Source organism: Anarhichas minor, unplaced genomic scaffold (genome assembly GCF_050575085.1).
Source record: "Anarhichas minor isolate MPS153535 unplaced genomic scaffold, ASM5057508v1 ptg000004l, whole genome shotgun sequence".
In the NCBI taxonomy this organism is placed as follows: Eukaryota; Metazoa; Chordata; class Actinopteri; order Perciformes; family Anarhichadidae; genus Anarhichas; species Anarhichas minor.
In genome coordinates, this window is record NW_027466450.1 from 13,575,267 (window position 1) to 13,596,346 (window position 21,080).

Sequence of the window (21,080 nt, forward strand, 5' to 3'; positions counted from 1 at the left end):
GAATAAACTACTTCAGAGACTATTCATGTTATCAATTGTAAAAAAGAAAAAAAAAGAAAGTAAAAACATATAGTATGTTAATTACATTTTAATTACATTTTGTAAAAAAAAAATTTTAACATGTATTGCAGTTAATAGATTTTAAAAACTTGTTTATGTTAAACATTGTATATAATTGTGCCCATTATGGATGAAACAATCTATTATATTAGACCCATGACCAATGTTTTTATTTGATGTATGGTATTTTCTTATTTTCTGTGTGTATGTATTTGTTTAGCATTACTTTTATTTTATTCGAAATGAATAAAGAGATAAATAGATACATGTCACGTGTCGATGACGTGGCGGTAAACAAAGCGCTGAGCCAATCGCAGAGAGGCAGCTCGGTCAGCCGACAGAAGCTTCCGGGATTGTGTTGTGTTGTCAAAATGGAAGAACACCATCATCATCACTTCTCTCTGTGCCTCTGCGATTTAATGAGGTACGCTTCTTCTCACACAATCCCTCTCTTCATTCACTTGATGACATTTTATTTAGAAAAAGGTAGAATCCCACTGAGACGGACTCGAGTCACGAGTGGAAAGTAACACGTCTTTCGGTAAAGTCCCGGTGGTGTTCCCGTCTACTCACGGTCCTGTGTTGTGTGTCCTAGGTTGTTGTGGTCCCTGGTCGTGCCCTGCGTCTACCTCAGCGTGGTCCTGACCCTCGTGCTGCTGCTGCTCCTGCTGGGGGTCCGACTGTGGCTGAATGGCCGCCGCAAGGCCCGCGGGGCTCCGGATGGAGGCCCCGCGGTGGCTTTCTTCCACCCGTACTGCAACGCCGGAGGAGGCGGGGAGCGGGTCCTCTGGTGCTCCCTGAGGTCCCTCATGAACCGGTACAGTCTAACTGCACCACCTGTTCACACTGTACGGCCAGCAGCACGTGGACACACTTGTTCTAATGGCGGAAGTTCTTTACTTCAGTACAATTGTTGAGATTTCACTGAAGTATTTACATTTCCTGCTACTTTAATAATGTAGAATATAGTCCACACATAAATAATGATGTTATATTATAGATTAATGCTTAAGTACTTCACATACTTCAGTGTACTTTAACTGGTTTGATGTTTTCCCTCATCTCCTCAGATACCCGAGCGTCTCCTTCGTGGTCTACACTGGAGACCAGGGAGTGACGGGCGAGCAGATTCTGGAGGGAGCCCGACAGCGTTTCAACATCACGCTGCCCCGACCGATCACCTTCGTCTTCCTGCGACACCGCTCGCTGGTGGAGGCCAGTTCTTACCCGCACTTCACCCTGCTGGGTCAGAGCGGCGGCTCCATGTTCCTCGGTAAGGCCGCGCCAGAACTTATGCTGAATTAGTTTTGATGGACATAGACGGGGATTGTGAGTTCAAGTACATTAACACTGTGTGAGTGTTGCAGGCTGGGAGGCGCTGACGGCCTTCGTCCCCGACCTGTACGTGGACTCGATGGGCTACGCCTTCACCCTGCCCATCTTCCGCTACCTGGGAGGCTGCAAGGTGGCAAGCTACGTCCACTATCCCACCGTCAGCACCGACATGCTGTCTGTGATCAGAGAGAGGAACCCCAGGTTCAACAACGCCGACTTCATCTCCAGAAACCCCGTGCTGAGCGCAGTCAAGGTGGTGTACTATTTCTGCTTCGCCCTGCTGTACGGCCTGGCCGGCTCCTGCAGCGACGTCATCATGGTGAACTCCACCTGGACGCTGGGACACATACTGTCTCTGTGGCGCGCCCCAAGCCGCACCAGCATTGTCTACCCTCCCTGCGACGTCAGGGCCTTCCTGGGCGTCCCGCTGGAGGAGGATGAGGAGGAGGATAAAGAGGAAGTGGAGGAGGGCTGGGAGGAGCTCGGACGGGAGCTGAGTAGTGAAGAGGAAGGAGTCGGGGACAGGAAGTGCCACTCCATCGTGTCGGTGGGTCAGTTCCGACCAGAGAAGGACCACCGGCTGCAGATTCGGGCGTTTCACAAACTGCTGGACAGGAAGAAGGAGGGGCCCAGGGGACGGGAGTCTCTGCGGCTGGTGCTGATTGGTGGATGCAGGAACCAGGAGGACGAGGAGCGGGTGCTGATGCTGCGGGGGCTCTGCCAGGAGCTGGACGTGGCCGACCGCGTCGACTTCAAACTCAACGTGTCCTTCGAGGAGCTGAAGAGAGAGTTGGTGAACGCCACCATCGGTCTGCACACCATGTGGAACGAACACTTTGGTATAGGTGAGGACAACACGCCCCACACACACTTCACCTACATAGTATTTACAAAAACTACACAGGTACTTTATTACTTTGAAGGTCTCCCAGACATGTTTTTAAGAGACACAAAAGAAGTTTGATTACTTTAAAAATTATTAAAATGAATGACATCTCCTCCTTCTCCCTCATTGAAAAATCAAGAATGTATGACGATGCAAATATTGTTAATTTCAAGTTTAACAGGTGGACACATGACGGCAGAGGATTTCTGACGGTGAATGTTTGTTTGTATTAGATCAGCAGCTCTCTCTCTCTGTCTCTCTCTCTCTCCAGGTGTGGTGGAGTGTATGGCTGCAGGCACCATCGTCCTCGCTCATAAGTCTGGAGGTCCAAAGATGGACATCGTGGTGCCGTACGAAGGCGGACAGACGGGCTTCCTGGCCGACAGCGAGGACGGCTACGCCGCTGCCATGGAAGCCATCTTGGCGCTGTCTCCATCGGCCAGACTGGAGATCCGACACAACGCCCGGCGCTCTGTGGAGCGATTCTCCGACCAAGAGTTTGAGGCTTGTTTCATCGCTGCCATGGAGTCTCTGATGTGTCAACTGGAGCGATGAGGAGGACCAGACGAGGCCCGGTGTCCACCAGGGACCAGGACTTCATATTAAGTTAATTCTGCTCCCCAGATATATGAGGGGGGAAACAGTGAGTCATATCTAAGTTTAAAACAAGCTGAGCTTCCGACACTGTTACTAAAGTGTGACATAGTGTCTCGTTCCTCATTTAAAATAATAGTCGACATTGTTAAGTTCCTGGTAGACACCCAGAGATAAACTTGTCTGTCTTATACGCTGCGATGAAGCAAAAACAACAACAAAAAACATTTCCAGTGACTTTGCATGTGTCAAACTCTCGACGACTGTTCACCAAACGGACAGAAACATGGAGAAGAGATGAAGCGTCTGTAATGTTCGTAGTAACAAACGTCACTGTTGAAATCCTCCCCGAACAGAAAACCGTAGCGGGGCTGATCGCCGTAATGTTCATTTATCAAAGTGACCCAGCCTGGAGAAGCGGATGACAGATGAAACATAAAAGTCTCATCGTGTTCACTATTAAACCATCAACGTCGATGGGACGTTGGCTAACAGCTCAGAAAAAACTTTAAATCACATTATTCCAAGTGGGAAGTTACATTTACAAGAGGAAATGGATTTTGGGAGTTTTTATTATCATTAACGTCATATCGCTGTGATATTTGGTCCAGGACCTGTTGAGCCTAGTTTACCACAAAGGCTGACAGCAGAGGGACACTGCTAGCCTGCGTAAAATAAGAAAACGCACAGATATTCAACTTGTATGAATCTTCTCATCTGACTATGAAGCATATTTCCCAAAAATGTTCCTTTGAGGCGTTTGATTAAAATTGAGAGTAGTTACATTCCAACCAGCTTTTTATGCGACACCACTGAAGGCCGTATGTGTTTGCTGGTGGAAGTGAGTTATATCGAGTTATACTGGTGTGACTTTGAGTATAGTTTATTTATGATGATGTTTTACAATTACTGACTGATTCTTAAATAGATGTAAAGGGGTTTGCAATGTTGTTTTTCCTCACGAAGTTACCGAAATGAAGACTTTTTCTGTTTCTGAGCACATCGAGGGAGCACTTCAAAAGTAATGATGGCCAAATATCTCTCATTTAAATGTTGTTTCACTTCCTGCATTCCTGTTTGTAATGAGTTCACGAAAATATTACACGTGTTGAATATTAAAAATCTTTATTTCAAAAAAGAATTATTACTATTTAAGTATGTCCATGTTGAGAGGATGAGAAAACTGAAACAATACTGCAATAAACGCAATCGTCAAAACACTTCATAGAAACTGTTTGTTTGTGCTGCCAGCCTGTGGCAAGAAACAGTAACGGCACAGCAAAGGTAAAACACTACTGCTGCTTATTAGAGAAGAACATCCATTTAATAACAGTGACCAGCTGTTGTGAAAATTACTGAGCCTTTCCCTTTTTTTGTTAAAGAACATTTGTGTTTTTAAAGATTCATGTCTTCAGTAGGAACCTATTGGCACGGAGCTGAGAGCCGGGGCAGACAAGTATTGAGAGACGGACGAACACATTGTTACTTTTGGTCTTTTTTCGTGGGATTTGTTGAAAGTAAGAACGATATAGAACGCCACCAGACTCACCCGATATAAAGTACAAAACAACGCACGAAGAACCCTAACAACTGGGCGTTCAGACATGCTGGACCTCAAGCTCTCTCTTTGTATTCTGCACAAAACTAGTTCTTTCTGACTAAAGAGTGTGGCAGGCGAAAACATCAGATCTGTGTGGAGCGATGAGAAGACTTCCTCACATTAATACATGACAATAAATGTCATATCTCCATCATGTGTTCCACGCTTTGACCAGAGCTCTTTTAATTAATGACCTCATCTCATTGTGTCCTCTTCTTCTTCGACGGTTTAATGGCGCCGAATGGATAATTAGCTCCACCAGCTGCTTATCTCCATCAACCAATGAACTCATATTCACACAACAGTAGCGGATGGAAATGCAAATTAATTTGCCTTTACTTTTGCCAATTTCCTGGAAATTTTGTTATAATTTGCACTAAATTTGGATGCCTTGATTTATGTTCAGAACAGCTATAAACACTTCAAACTAGTCTGTTTCAAGCTAACTGGGACCTTAAAAACTGAATTAATAGGACAATGAAGGTGGATGGTTATAGGAGCCCTCAGAGAAAATCTTACCAAAGCGTATTATTTGTCGAACAAACAAATGCATCTCCTCCCCCATAAAACATATGCAAAGCTGAATTTGACATGTTTTAGTTGCTGCTGTCTTGTTTTGACGTGCGATCGTCTGAATGCTCGGACTGACCGTCACATTCTTCGGTCTCAGGCGAGACAATGTCTGCACAGGAGTCTTCAACTTCCTGCTCGTTGTGTTGCGAGTGTGCAGCGCTCACTTCTCGTCCGACCTCATTCTCGTTCATCCCTTCCTCCACTGCTGCCCTCTCCTCTGTGAGCTCCGCCTCGTCCGAGCTCCCGTCCTCCATCACAAACAGGTTCTTCATGGAGTCGGCCACCGCCTCTCTCAGCTCGTCCTCCGACTCCTCAAAGTTGCTGATGAGCAAAAAGGAAATTAAAATGATCTCATGCAGAGCAAAAAACAGTATGTTTGCTAACACACACTTATTATTATACTATAATTATATTCATAAAAAATGAAAAGGTAAAGAGCAGCAAACAGAAAGTAGTGTTTCTTACGTGTCGTCATCGTCTGACCTCGGCTCCAGACGATCTTCATCCATCTCCACATCAGAGTCCTCCTCCTCTTCCTCCTCCTTCCTCTCCTCTTCTTCTCTGTCCTTCTCTGGCTCTAAATCTGAGAGTAAACACAGTTCAGTGAGTCAGATTTTTTTTAAGTAGTTGTAATAAAACCTCTGGTTTTCTGTCCATGTTGTTAAGATAAATCCTTCAACTGGACACCTCATCATTCTAATAATTATTCAGATGTCAGTGTGAGAGAGTAAAGTCAGACCTGCATCCACTGAGTCCAGAGTTGATGCGAGTTCAGCCTGAGCGAGAGCGTTCAGCAGAGTGTTGGGGGGGTCATCGACCCACCGTCTGCGACCGGCCGCATCCTCACCTGAGGGGGGGGGCGGGGTCAGGTGACATACTTGGTCATACATCCCGCATTGTCATGGTCAAGATTCTCTACAGGTTTTCTGGAATAGCTGTAGAATTTCTCCACGGGGATTTTAAAGCTTTGTTGCACTTCAGCTAAGGCGAATTTTGTTTTCCAGTCTTTATGCTAAGCTAAGCTAACCATACACTGGCTGTGAATTCATATTTAAGGTATTTGAGAGCGCTATTAACCTGAACATCTAACTCTCAGAAAGACAGCGAATAAATATATTTATGAAAATGTCAAACTATTACAACTACCTTAAAACTAAGAGAAGAAGACAAGAAAAGCTCAGAAAATAAAAATAAAGTAACTTAAGAAAACAAACTTTAAATCTGTGAAACTTTGGTTTTTGTAAAAAGTGAAATATAGAGAGAAAAGATGAGAAGATGACGTGCTTTTATCACTCACTAATAATGGATAACTAAAAGTTACCATACATGACTTGAACACATTTCTGGGCCTCTTCACTCAGATGTTTAACAGGTGTACTGCACCTTGTTCCTCGGCCGCGGTGCTGTAGGCAGAGTTGATGTCCATGTTTGCGAGAGCGTCCAGCAAAGTCTGTGGAGTCCTCTGGCTCCACCCCCTCCTCCCCTCCGACCAATCTCTGAGCTTCAACTCCTCCCCCTCCTGGCAGCTCAGAGTCTGGTTCAGAGGGTCCACTTCCTGATCGGAGAATCAGGGACAGAATGAGAAAGAGACAAAGTGAAGAAGAGGAGCAGTGAAAGAGAGACAGAGAGAGTTGTCACTTACCTCCTCCTCCATTTGTCTTCCATCACCCACTTTCTCCTCTTCTTCCTCGCTTCCCTCCTGTTTCTCCTTCTCTGCGTCCTCTTTCATGCCTTCCTCGTCTAACCGGATCTCAAACATGATTCCTTTCTGCAGGAATAAAAGTTATAGCGCGGATTTACACTTTACAGCTGTTGCTCGAGGAGGTTCATGGTCTTTTTGGCCGTTTGTGCGTTTCAATTACCAAAAATGCACACATCACATGAAGGCTATTTGTAAAATTGCACGAATGAAAAAGATAACATCTTCATCATCATGGTGCTGATAAATCCAGAGGGGTCATCCTCTGAGAGCAGGAATATCCTCAGCAGCACGTCATGTAAACCAACTTCTATGATTTTAGGAGGATAGCGGGCTGAGAACTGAGCTGCTTATTTGGGGTACCACATGCTATTCTACGTAAAATATCAATCTGACACAACTGTTCACTAAACGGACAGAAATCGTGATTAGAAGCTGTAATACCAATCTCAAAGACAGGTCTGACTCTCGCGTTAAGACTTCAGCTCTGACTGTCTGAGCTGAATATTTAGTGTAGTCACCTTGTCTTTGTGTTTTCTCTCCAGCGCTCTCTTCTGGTCTCCGTTCTCCTCTCTGATCTGCCTCAGAGCTGCATCCACATCCTGCAGACACAGGAAGGACGAACTATTAGAGACTCATACATGTGTGTTTTGTTGAGAGCTTATGGGATGAACACGACTTGTGTAGTTGATTCTGAAACAACTCTGTGTCTGCATGTTTTATCTCTGAAGAGTAGCTGGATGACGGGAGGATGTCACAGAAAAACAAAACATACGGTGTTCAAAGTAATGAAGGAAAACGTCAACAAAGGCAACAATCCTTTCAGAGTATTATTGTTATATATGGAGTACTGACTGGAGTATGAAAACCATTATGGCCAGAATGAGAGTGACACAACTGATTTCTTGTGAGTATTTACCTGTGCAGGTGGAGCTCTCTGCTGCTCAGGTTCTGGGTCTCTGGGTTTCTCCACCACAAAGGTTTCATGTTTGTGCTGTGGCTCAGGCTGACACATGATCAAATGAAAATATGTTAATGTTTAACTCGGTCTCATTCATCACGCTGAAGCAAGTATACATTCACAATGACAGAGTTACTGACAGGAGGAGCTGATGTTGTCTCATTCAGACTAGAGGGGGAGGCAAAGATACTGCAGGAGGTGAATTTGAGTCAGAAATTCCAAATATATCATTATATAATGTAACGAGTAACCCTCCATCCATCCATCCATTATCCAAACCGCTTATCCTTTTGAGGGTCGCGGGGCGCTGGAGCCGATCCCAGCTAACATTGGGCGAAGGCAGGGTACACCCTGGACAGGTCGCCAGTTCATCGCAGGGCACATATAGAGACAGACAAACATTCACGCTCACATTCACACCTACGGGCAATTTCGAGGCTCCAAAATAACCTAAGCTGCATGTCTTTGGACTGTGGGAGGAAGCCGGAGAACCCGGAGGGAACCCACGCTGCAACGGGGAGAACGTGCAAACTCCACACAGAAGGACCACCCGGGATCGGGGGTTGAACCCGGGTCCCTCTTGCTGTGAGGTGACAGTGCTAGCCACTACACCACCGTGCAGCCCTGTAATCTCATAACTGTACAGTGCTGTAGTGTCTTTAAAGGGCCGGTGTGTAGGATTTAGCGGGATCTATACATACAAATGGAATATAATATTCATAGCTATGCTCTCCTTAGTGTGTAATAGGGCTGTCAACAAATATACTACATAGCTAATGCTAAACAAACCATGTACCTACAGTATCAGTATCGGTTGGTTGTAATCTGCAACCTTTAGTTCACACTAAATCCTACACACTGGTCCTGTAAGGATCACCCAGACAAATCATTGCACAGGTCACGTGCCATGCAATAAAGGGATAACAGAGATGGAGAAATTGTCCCTTTAAAATCAGACACTTTTCTGACCGCTGTTCTGTAACCTGAAGTGGAAATTAGGTTTTTGTGTACCTCTACTTCAGCCCTCAGCCTCATCTGTCTCATCTCCTGGTGGTACTGCTGTCTGATGAGATCCAGCTGACGTAGGTAATCCTGCACACACACACACACGCACACACACACACACACACAAAGAGACATAAACTAAACATTCAGGTCTGTTCATAGGTTTACTTAATACAATACTTGAGTAGTAGCTGCCAACATGTGGTTCAAAACTCTGCAGAAGCAGTGGTATTTTTGTATTATATATTTTTATATTACTTTATCATATAATATTATTTCTTTCCAGGATTTCTGTGGAACACCCATTTATGCCAGCCCATTTTTCTACTATTTTATTTATTTTGGCAAAGCACAACTCCAACACATTTCATTCAGTCTTCACTAAATCATCTAAACGACAAAAAGTCAGAACCTTGACTGTAATCACCGACCTGCTGTCCCTCCTGCCGCTTGTCCTGAGGTGCATGTTGTTGTGCAGGTCGCACTTCCTGCTCCTGACCAACGCGCTTCCTGTTGCACTCAGCTGTACACGGACGCAGACCCTGACGCTCAGAAAGTAGAAGTCAGTTAGAGCTGATTTTTGTTTTAAATGTGATTGTTAGTAATGACTGTGTTCCTTCAGTGTGGGATTTTTCTAAACTGGAAGGAACCTGAATGAGTTGACAGCTAAAATAAATAATTTAATAATCCAACAGTCAAGCCAATAATCAGAAATATGTTGTAGAGTCAGTAGAGTCAGCATGTGTGAGTGACAGAACAGACTGTGAAGCATGAGCTTCATCCTACCAGCTGTTTCTCTGCTCTCAGCTTGTACTGGTTGGCCTCGTGTCTCCTCTGCAGGTATTCATTACGAGCTGCAGCCACACTGACAAAACAAGTGAGGGGGTGGAAACAAAGACATGGTTAATATTGTTATTAAGACAGTATGTCTGGTTTTGATCAGAATCCATTATGACAACACATCACCAATGAATTATGCTGGAAACACAATATCAGCTCCAAAAAACAAGCTAAAACGAATTGTTGACTTAAAACATTCAACATTTTGGGAATTAATGTACGGTAACATACAAACATTACCTAGTTTGAGCTTCTCAAATGTGAAGATGTCCTGCCTTTTTTCTCTTATGTGATTGTGAATTGAATATATTTGAGTTTTGGACTGTTGATCGGACAAAACAAGCAGTCTGAATACATCTCCTTGAGTTATGGGACATTGACGGGAGAATAATCCACAGATGAATCGATAATGAATATAATTGTTAGTTGCTGCCCTGGGTGTATGAACACTCACAGCTGGTATGGTTCCACAGTGTGGTCTTCACATCGCTCCTTCTGTCTCTCCTGAGGAGGAGGAGGAGGAGGAGGAAGAACGTCTTCCTTGTTCCTCCTCTGAAAGGCGTCCAGCTGGGCGTAGTGGTGCTGGTAATGGCCGACTGGCTGCTGTCCATTAAACCTGCATCAGTAATAGTTTTAGGTCAAAGTGTACCTCTGAAGCTCATTGAGAAGATTTCCGTTCATGGAGGAAAGAGGTTGACTGTAAGATACAGTCGATCTAATTCACCTTTGCTTCTGCTGCCCTGCAGCTTCTCTGTCTGCAACTCTTTGATGAAGAGGCTGCAATCATAATTAAATTAAGTATTAGAACAATAGAAAGAAGAAAAACAATATATATATATATATATATATATATAATACAGCATTTCCTTCTGTGATGTAGCGGAGTTGAAGTTTAAAGTAGCATCAAAATGGAAGTACCTCAAAATTGTATTTAAGTTCAATACTTAAGTTAATGTAGTTTATTCTACCTGCACACTGTCAATTACTTGTACTCATTTTATTATGACATGTTGGTGATCAGGTGAATTTCATGAGGGCAAACAGCACCAGCACCATCACATACTTGAACATGGGGATGAAACACTATTCACAGGGTTCCAATACGAGGCTATTTTTATATAAATACCGGGGCTCTTTGCCAATTATTATAATTATTATTACTTTGTAGTGGGCAGGAGTGTAGACTCTGAGTGGGACCCTCCAGTCTGGTCTCTTCACAGCGACTCCGGGCCTCTCTGCTGCTCTGGACTTCTGCTTGTTCTCTGGATAACCGGAAAGTCTTAAGTTAGAATAGCAAAGCAGGTAAACAAGCTGTTTATCTAGATAATGGTGTAACTTTGAATGCTGTCAGTGACGTACATTTACTTAAGTACGAATTTAAGTCACTTGTACTTTTTCCATTGAATATAACTTTATACTTCTACTCCACTAAATCTCAGAGTCAAATATTGTCTCACAGAACAACAACCCTATAAACATATGATGATCTTATAGAATATGATGCATTGATGTAGATTAAACTACCCAACAACACTGGCTGCTGTATACATATATCACATGTGCACCTATAGGTGGCATGAGTTGCCGGTTTAGTACTTCCTGCCTTTGTCTGAAAGTGTTTAAAAATGCTAAAAAAAATGCTTTCAAATTTGAATAAACACTTTTAAGTTTACAAAAAACATGTAATAAGACATTATGAGCTGCCAGTGCAGGGATGAAAGATGAAATTAGGTAACCATTGTGAAGCAGACTAGCAAGTAAACACAGGCACTTCCTCATTGATTTAAGACTTTAATATCTGATGTTACCAAAACACAAAGTGTGCCAAGATGTGACACAATCAGTCCAATCAGGATCCTGCCCAGCTGTGATACGACCGAGGAGAGAGTCGTATCACAGCTTCAGTCTATCGGACGTGTTGAAGGACGGCAGCTGGAGCCGAGCCTGCAGCAACAAAGCCTGATCAGACTGAACTGGTGTCGGTGAACGACCACTGGGTGGCGCTAGAATCCAGAGTCGACACATCTTATGAGAACTGAACCTACTTTACCTTGTGGGAGGCAGTGTATTTTTTTCAGCATTATTGTGCAGACATTCCATGATAACCTTTCAGCATATTATAATTGAAGTGTTCTGAGATAGAACTATACTTCTGAACCTCCTCTTGGCTCTGTTTTCAGGATTTATTAAATCTGGCCTGTGATGGGAGACTTTACGAGACAATCGCAGGTCATATAAAAGAGAGGGCGTTTCTATTGGTTTGTTCTCCAAACACAGATGTGCGTGCAGGACTCTTCGGTGAAAGACTTTTTTTTAAAGGCGGAATATGCTGAAAGAAAAGTTGCTGTTCCAAAAGGACACCAAATATATACTGCTTACCCCGATCTAAAGATTCAGTTTCTGTGGCTGCTGTTACGCTGGTTGTTATCTGTGTTACACGTGTGTTGTGTACATGTTATTTTCATGTTTATGTGTGTGCGGCCTTACCTGCTGCTCCTGCTCTTGTTTTAACAGCCTGGGATGCTGCTGCTCTGTTTCGATGCAGCACCGTGTGGCTGAACTCCTCCTGCATCACCTGCACGCACACACACACACACACACACACACACACACACACACACACACACACACACACACACACACACACACACACACACACACACACACACACACACACACACACACACACACACACACACACACACACACACACACACACACACACACACACGTTTATTCATCTGTTCTTCTGGGGACCCTGATCCATGGAAACAGATAATGGCCACAGAGATTCAAATATTGTAAGAAACTGAACAAATACATGTCAAATTTAAGTACCACTAAATTCAAGGCACTGAAATATTTTGCTGTATTTCAGGGATATACTGTGTATTTTTAACACTTATTTGATTGTTTAATGGAGTGAGTAGTGAGCCGATCAGATTCATTACCTGTGGATCCAGGTGTTTGCTGATGTGCTTCTCCAGGAATGGACGCCTGAGGACGGAGCTGACCGAGGGTCGGTCCCGGGGGTTGACCTGATAAACAATGCGAGTGTCTTTATGTGTGCGAGGATAATGAAAGTGAAGATGAACACTGAAGAGCAGCATCATTTGCAGAAGATGCTTTTATATTTATTAAATGAATTTATAATTATTTGTGCAGTCCAATAACAAAACTCATCGCAAGTGACAAAACATAGATTTCCAACAATGTCACTTACTTTCTCTCCTCTAAATTCTGTTTAATCTGTTCCAAAGCTCCTGTAAACATCTGAAAGACTGCAGCAATAATTAACATTCTAAATGCTGCAGTATGTTTCATCTGCCTGAGTGTCTACAGTAGACAATGGAAGCTTCCTTATCTGCAGCTCAGGCTGATATCCTGAACAGCTGCTCAAACAGTTTCCTGACTTTCTGACATTGACACTTTCTGTTTCAAATTAACTTGTTTTGCAGTTTGAACTCGGAGAACTCAGCAGGCGATTAAAGGAAGAATGTGTCTGGCAAATTGTGAAAATGTCAGACGACCCTTTAGGTAAACCAGCAATTTTGGTATTCTGTATTGTTTTCATTTCAGGTTCCTTCCAGAATTTTGAGTCACGTCACAATTGAATTGACTTGTTAAAATTTGTGTCATCAATGTTCAAGTCCAGGTTTAGCTACAAGTCCTGATCTGTTGTTTATGCAGACCTACTTATGGTTGATGCACCTCATATCCACACACTGTGAAGAGAATATATGACGAGTATCTCACCTTGAAGAGTTGGGTGACCAGCAGGCGGAGATCGTAGGAGTAGTGGCTCGGTACTGGGTTGTAGCTCCCTCTGCAAATTTTACCGACCAGCTGCCGCAGACTGCTGCCCTCAAACTGCAGGTGAAGACAGGTAGAAATATAATAATATATGTGTGTCAATACATATTAGTAACCACCAGTGACCAACATAAATAAAATGTCTATTGACAGGTCAAGTGTTTCTGTAACACAAAATAAAATTGTAATACAAATAGTGCAAATAAATTCATATTGTATGGGTAGATATGTACATTATACGCATGTCTATATACAGTATATACCGCATGTAGGATCTGTTGAGACAGTGACATTGTATGATGATAGTACATGTTAAAAAAGAAAGTCGATGTTTAAGCGTGTGACAGATTTAAAGTGAGAGGTTTTGGCGCGTTACTTTAAGTGTTGGTTGTATAAAACAAGCTATTTCAATACATCACGTTAAGAGTAGAGAGATGCAGCAAAGGTGCCCGACTGGATTTGAACCAGTTACGTTGTGGTGTATGGTCAGCATCTTAACCAGCCATTTGTCACTAGTTCTTGACATTTTAAAGACTAAACAATCAATCAAATAGTGAAGAAAATGATTCGCTGATTGATATATATTGAAAATCATCGTTAGTTGCAGTGCTCATTTTGCTCTACAGTGTAAGTGCCGAGCTGTTTGTGTGGGTGTGTGTGGTGCAACTTACTGGATGCCTCAGGGTGCAGAGTTCATACAGGACGCAGCCCAGAGACCAGATATCCCTGCAGGGAGGACACACACACACACACACACACACACACACACACACACACACACACACACACACACACACACACACACACACACACACACACACACACACACACACACACACACACACACACACACATTATGTGGCATTATGAAGGATATTAAATGCAATCCGACATTAATTTAACAGGATTGTTATATCACCCCCAGATGTGTTCCCAGCTCATGCTTTGAAACTTGACGGAATCAGGGAATGCATTTATGAAGTAACCATGATGCACCATTAGTGCGTCTTGTGTAACTTGACATATTTCGTGTTGAAACAGGATGCTGGGGCAGGGCCTGACATTATCCCCTGTCCCCCTGAGCTAAAGTCATAAACACCAGAAAACAAAACCATCATGTAAAAATCCAGAACAGTGAAGTCTCCAATCAGAGCGAAGCCAACAGAAACTTCTAGTTAAACGGTTTTCAGTTCTGGAGTCATACGACAGCTTTTTTTCCTTTTTGGCAAGGAAGTAAGTATGTGCGTGTGTGTGTGTGTGTGTGTGTGTGTGTGTGTGTGTGTGTGTGTGTGTGTGTGTGTGTGTGTGCTAGTTTGTGAGGTCCGACTATAGCTTTAGAACTTAAGGATGAGGCCAATATCAGGAATTAAGATCTCTTTGTCCAGTGAGTTTAGAATTAAGTTTAGGTGAAGGTTAGGGGCTCAGGCATGGATTATGTGAATGAGGGTCTCACAAGTTTAGCAATCCAAACATGTCTGTGTGAGCGTGGGAAAGAGGAAGTACCGTAACTTTGACCTCAGTAGTATCAAAACAAGTTTACAGAGAAGAACCGTACAATGATCTGTCTAAATACACAGAAGTAAGGAAGTAAGTATGTGCATGTGTGTGTGTGTGTGTGTGTGTGTGTGCATGATGGTATGATGGTGAAATGAAACACCCATGAGTGAATGTGCTACAGTGCAACCAGATGATAACAGAATGATTGCAGAAGTATTCACTTCTATCATCATTTTGCAAAAAACAACCACAACATCATCATTCTTATCACACTAAACACTAAAATAACTGTCACACTGCATGTGAACATGTTAGTGGTTTGTTTCAGCCAACAGCATAACGAGCATCAGAATGTTAATCAGTCAAAATGTATCTCCTCTTCGGTTCTTAAGATGACAATTTACAGGAACCTCCGTGAACTGACCAGAAAAGATAGACTCCACCCAGCTGGGACTCAAAGTAGATGTAAACAAACGAGACACTGGACCATTTCCACACCACATACTGCATTAATAATATACAGTGTGAATTGTTATTTAATAATTATAAATGTTTATGAACTGCTTATAAATGGTGAATTGGTAAAAAAAAAACGTTTACAGTTTAAGTTTGTGGTGGTAAAGGTGGTGAAAATGCTCGAGAAACATTTAAGGAAGCAAAAGAATTATGTATTCATTTCGGATCTTCACAAGATTTTTCTGTCCGAGTCCGGCCCTGATTTTTATTTTTATTGTGTGAACTACGAGCCACCATAGCTCATTACAGAATGTCAGAGATGTGAAAGCATCCGTACGTACGTCTTGTTGTTGTAGGGTCGACTCTCGCAGATCTCCGGGGAGAGGTAGTACGGTGTCCCAACACAAGTCCTGGCCAGCTCCATAGTGCTGCACAGCCACAGGACACAAACACAACACAGTCAGGGTTCATGGCAAAAAGTCACACAAAATTGTAAAATCACTCCTTCTATTCATACCAAATATTACATGACCCCTTCCTAACATGCTTGTGAAATCAGACTTTAAAAGCTTTGTGTGCAGAGCTAAAAACGCTAAAAACATCAACCTGCAGCCCACTGAAACTGCTAATAGGTAAGAAAGAGACAAGCAAATAGAAATATGCTTATTGCTCTGCATTAGGACAGAACTCAAAAGGGCCGTTTAGGTTGCAGCTAGGTTAGCTCATTAGCCAACCTGCAGCCTGACTACAAACTGTCCAGTCAAGTTCTTCCACAACTGGGAACACAATTTGTTTAAGGAGTTGGCTTCATACCCGGAGAGTGAGTGGAAACAGGAAAGAGACAAGAGCAACATCATGATACGGAGTTGGAAGAATAAGGCTGGTGGTTCAATGGTGCAGTGGCCGTTCGCAGCTCATCCAAGCAATCTCCCAGTTCTATAGTTAAGGCCAGTGGTTCCCAACCTAGGGGGCGGGCACCTCCAAATGGTCACCAGATAAATCTGAGGGGCGTGAGTTAATAAGTGGGAGAGGAAAGAAGAAGAATCTAAGTTTCGATCCACAAATCTGTTTCCAGTTTCTAGGCTTTTCTCTCATCTTTGATTTGTTTGTGAAATATTCTTATTTGAACAGTTATTGTTCAGAGGAGAATCGTCTCTTTTGTGGAACTACAACAACTCAGATACATCTAAAACATAACAACGGGCCCAAATTAGAAACTGCTTGCTTGTGTCGGGTTACAAGCAAAAACGGTTGTGAATCATTAGTCTAATCTCTATAAAATAATTTAAATAATACGTATAAATATGTTCCCCCTTTTTTCCGTCCTGCAGGGCGACCATTATTTCCACAACATGTGTGTTTACATGTCCTGGTCGACAGTTTGTGGAATGATAATGACTTGTTTGGAGATCTTCCATGTGTTACAGAGAACTCAGAGACAAACAGCTGCACTGTGTATGTGTGTGTGTGTGTGTGTGCGTGTGTTTGTGCGCGCGTGTGTTTGTGCGTGTGTGTGTGTGAGTGTGAAAATGACACTGACTTACTTATTCAACATTCTTGCAATTCCAAAGTCCCCCAGCTTTGCTTTCATCCCTCCGTTGGTTAGGAAGATATTCTGGAGCAGAGGGAGAGCAGGAATGAAAGCATGTCTGTGTTCCAGCAGAGAAACAGTGACTGTGCATGTAAACGTGTGTGTGTGTGTGTGTGTGTGTGTGTGTGTGTGTGTGTGTGTGTGTGTGTGTAAACAGATATGATTGATGAAAGATAGTGATGCTTGTGAACAGAGACGCAGCCTGTGGTCAGTTATTCTGGGAGTTGGCACACAGTGAGGTCTTTGTTCAGAACAAAGCTGAAGCTCCGGACAGTTCAGCCTCACAATCCTCTGAACTCTGTAATGATAATACTCGTTAATTAAAAAGTTCAACCTCAGGGTCTGTGGGTAATGTTGTTTACCATGTACAAGTTGTACTAGGAAATGCATGATGTAGAGTCTGTGGGATACAAGGCTCAGTTAAAGTCATAGTCCACCCAAAAGTAGGCCACTGAGCTCTGAGGATCTCATAAAGAACCAGACCAAGTTTAACCTGAAAGTGTGTTTGTGTAATGGCTACCCATCAGCCCTCTGCTCACTCGACTCATGTCGAATAACATGAATGTGCTGCTTTTGGAAGTGAATGAAGCGTGATTGTGTGCAGCACTGAAGGCGGTCAGATACCTGAGCTTTGATGTCTCTGTGAAGGATCTTCCTGTCGTGGATGTGTTTGAGGCCGAGGCCGATCTGAACAAACCAGTCCACGACCTGAGGAACACACGGCTCAGTTTTAAGACCAAATGACTTCGTAATGACAGAGACATGGAGAGCATCCTCAGCCCTCCAGAGGCCACCTCACCTGCCCCTCAGTGAAGAAGACTCCTCTCTGCATGTTTATCTTCTTCATCAGATCTCCTCCGCCACAGTACTCCATCACTATGTACAGGCTGCCCCTCTCTATAAACACACACAGCAAACCTACAGTATATGTTGAGCACAAAGACACGACTACATGTTCTGTATAGAGTTTTACACTCACCTTGAAATGAACTGATGAAGGCCACGATGTTCGGGTGTTTCATCTTTGACAGCAACGTCACTTCTTTCTTGGACGATTCCTTTTCCCTCGCTGACATCTGAGCAGCGAACACACTTTTAATCCAACACTTTAACTTTCTACATGTGTAAATGAACACTAACCTGAAACAGCTGGCTAACAACTGGTTTAAATAACAAACCCTCATGTTTTTCAGAACTTTGGATTTCTTTAATATGTTGGGATGCCGCATAGTTTCCTGTGTGGAAATGTCCTGGTTCTCTCTGAGTGACACTTTGTGGTGGTCTGCTATTAACCTGAAGTGAATTGATTTTGTAACTATGCACCATTTCCTCTAATATCTAATCTGAAATTAGACAAATTGTCTCATGAATGTGATTTGAAGTTAGCTCATGAATGAGATTTTGAAGGGCTTTAATTTTGAAATGCTACATCAGAATGTCCTGGTTCTCTCTGAGTGACACCTTGAGGTGGTCTGCTATTAACCTGTGGTGAAATGATTTTGTAACTATGCACCATTTCCTCTAAAATCTAATCTAAAATTAGACAAATTGTCTCATGAATGAGATTTTGAAGGGCTTCAATATTTAGTTGGTTTGAAGCAATCACTGCTTATTAACTCAGGAAATTGCAATCTAAAAACGTGGATACACCTTCCATGCAGTGTTATTTTTTAACCATACATTCTAAAAATAGTTTTATTCAGCAAGGCCCGTACAGTATCAGCTGTGGTTTTAAAACATGAGTGAGCTGCAGGTTGTTGGTGAGGAACCGTTTTACCTTTCTGAGGTTGATCTGTTTGACCACACACTGTCTGTCTCCACCTCCCCCTTTGTCTCGAACCAGGAAGGCTTTACCAAACGCACCCTCTCCAATCTGACGGATGACCTCATAGTTGTTCATGACACCTGCAACAAGAAATAACAATAAAGTTTCTTCACCGAAATGTGAGAAGAGAAAATTATTTTATTTGAGGAGCTCGAACCATCAAATATTTTCGCATTTTTGCTTAAAAAAGAAATGATCATTCATCAATCAATTAACAAATGTATCAAATTATTTGCAATATTTTCTTTTGATCGACTAATCAGTTAATTGACGTATTGTTGCAGCTCTAACAGGTTTTATGATGCTTTGTGTGCAGCATTTTATGTTGTAGTGATATATACTGTTGATTAGTTTAATCTCCAACAGCAGTACATCATTATTTAATAAGCTAATAATTTATTTTGTATGTGAAATATAAATATAGCAGCTACAACTGTTAAATAAATGTAGTGAAGTAAAAAGTACAGTGTTTGCCTCAAAATGTAGTAGAGTTGAAGTATAAAGTTGCATAAAAAATAAGAATACACAGGTAAAGTACATTGTACTAAAATATTGTACTTGAGTATATGTAGTTACTTTCCACCAATGTGATTAATCAATACAGATACTATTCCTGAAATTACAGCCGTCTGTATTATCTGCTAAATTGTAGCTAATTTAACGTAAACAAAATGTTCCCAGCGTTCACAGCGACAACTTCCGGCGGAAGGAGCCCGTTGCCGTGGAGACAGATACACGGGGCTACTAACTTAGCTTCCATGCTAACACAAGTTGAGTTTCGGCAATAAAAAGTTGTTTTTCTCTTTTAGTGGCAGATAACAACATATCTTCTTACCCTCTACAGAGTGGTCTTGTTCTCAGAAGTCACATAGGGAAATGAAAAGCGGTGGCAACGAGTTTAAACTAATGAGACGTTGAAGTGTCTACGGTCTGAATACTGTAAAAATACGTCAAATACGACAAGTGCAAGGGGGAAAACACATGGTATGCTGGGAGTTGTAGTCGTAGTAGTTGTCTTTGCCCAGTCCGACAAAACGCATCTTCCTTCCAGCATATTGATGAAATAAACATGAAGTTAGTCAGTTTATGACAACAAGACACCCTAAAGAACTCAACTGCCAGTTTACATAAACTTTATTGTTGTATAATTTCAATAGTAGTCCTATTAATCTGAATTTGTTACAAGATCTGAAACAATTAACTAGTTAATAGATGACTAGTTAGTTGATTCCAAGAAAATGTAATTGTTCACGGAGTTCCTCAAATTTCAGATTTATTTTCCATTTTTCTGATTCTTTTTTAAGTTTGTGCTGAATTACCTGAATTACCCTTTGAATTCATATTACAACATTTAACATTTACTATGAAAGCCCCCCAAAAAACCACCCACAATCAATGTGGGTTTGCAGAAAGATTTATTGAGATTCATAACAGTGTGATGGCACTTTTATTTATATATTATGCATTCATCTCACACCTGTCCACTCTGTCATCAGAACCAGAGGCTTCACTGCGACTGCAAAGACAAGATCCTGTTTTAAATCCTCAGTTTGGCAGCAGAGGTTTGGTGCTTTATTCACAGTTACAGATCATGTTGCCGTTGTCACATTTTAGCCATCACACCCCAGAATGATATGCCAGGAATCCATCATGTGTGTGTGCGCGTGTGAAGTTATTCATAGTGTACTGTACGTTACTCTATCTGAAAGAGTGGTGGAAATGTAGCGTAAGCATCTTCAAATTAATATTTGCCTTATTAATACATTAATGCAATTTTAGTCGTGCTAAGCTCGGCTAACTATCTTGATCCCATATCTGCACTGAACATACAGACGTGAAACTGATATTCCTCTCACCTGATAGTGGGGGACAGAGATTAACAAAGCAATATTTAACAGTCTGTCTTTAGCTCCCAGCTCTTAGCTTTTCAATTATCAGCTTCATTTATCCTCCCACTGCAAAAACAGACACACAACTGTCCATCTATGTTTAAATAAATGGTATTGCAATCAGATAAGACAAAAGTAATTTATAGGTGCTTTTTTGAAGAATGTCCTTTGTTTCAGTAATATTTGTTGTGCCATTGTTTTGTTATTCTTGTATGTTATGTTTGTGCTCCATACCTGTGATCATAGTGCCCGAGAAATTAAATTAAAATGTATTTTCCAAATCTATTTCTGTAAAGCTTTGTAGTTGTTTTGAAAGACGCGATAAAACTGAAGTTTAGTTCAATAAAAAGAGTCAATGATGTTATTAACTGTTATTAACTTCTGTCGTTACATGATCACTTTGAACAACCTCCTCTCTGATCCGTCAAGGTGACACGCCACCTCTAACCACCTGGC

The 21,080-nt window shown here is 42.2% G+C and overlaps 2 protein-coding genes across 3 annotated transcripts; one reads left to right on the forward strand and one right to left on the reverse strand.

The window, feature by feature from the left end:
* Nucleotides 1-311: 311 nt before the first annotated feature.
* LOC142969809 (GDP-Man:Man(3)GlcNAc(2)-PP-Dol alpha-1,2-mannosyltransferase-like) lies at nucleotides 312-4,016 on the forward strand. Its single transcript, XM_076109850.1, has 5 exons — nucleotides 312-484; nucleotides 656-877; nucleotides 1,131-1,333; nucleotides 1,428-2,240; nucleotides 2,553-4,016. The coding sequence occupies exons 1-5, from the start codon at nucleotides 327-329 to the stop codon at nucleotides 2,834-2,836; spliced, it is 1,680 nt and encodes a 559-aa protein (XP_075965965.1). The 5' UTR covers nucleotides 312-326; the 3' UTR covers nucleotides 2,837-4,016.
* nek5 (NIMA related kinase 5) lies at nucleotides 3,984-19,408 on the reverse strand. Of its 2 annotated transcripts, XM_076109829.1 has the most exons (24): nucleotides 19,294-19,408; nucleotides 18,688-18,815; nucleotides 17,890-17,986; nucleotides 17,710-17,807; nucleotides 17,535-17,618; nucleotides 16,864-16,934; nucleotides 15,661-15,747; nucleotides 14,038-14,092; nucleotides 13,310-13,423; nucleotides 12,505-12,591; nucleotides 12,041-12,128; nucleotides 10,715-10,815; nucleotides 10,278-10,330; nucleotides 10,008-10,169; nucleotides 9,500-9,578; nucleotides 9,145-9,255; nucleotides 8,720-8,800; nucleotides 7,667-7,753; nucleotides 7,269-7,349; nucleotides 6,691-6,816; nucleotides 6,432-6,603; nucleotides 5,788-5,895; nucleotides 5,514-5,631; nucleotides 3,984-5,369 (listed from the first exon to the last, which is right to left on the reverse strand). In XM_076109829.1, the coding sequence occupies exons 2-24, from the start codon at nucleotides 18,808-18,810 to the stop codon at nucleotides 5,072-5,074; spliced, it is 2,481 nt and encodes an 826-aa protein (XP_075965944.1). In that variant the 5' UTR covers nucleotides 18,811-18,815; nucleotides 19,294-19,408; the 3' UTR covers nucleotides 3,984-5,071. The 2 variants fall into 2 exon arrangements, with proteins under 2 accessions (XP_075965944.1, XP_075965954.1); XM_076109839.1 differs by lacking the exon at nucleotides 19,294-19,408 and having other exon boundaries at nucleotides 18,688-19,179.
* Nucleotides 19,409-21,080: the final 1,672 nt, after the last annotated feature.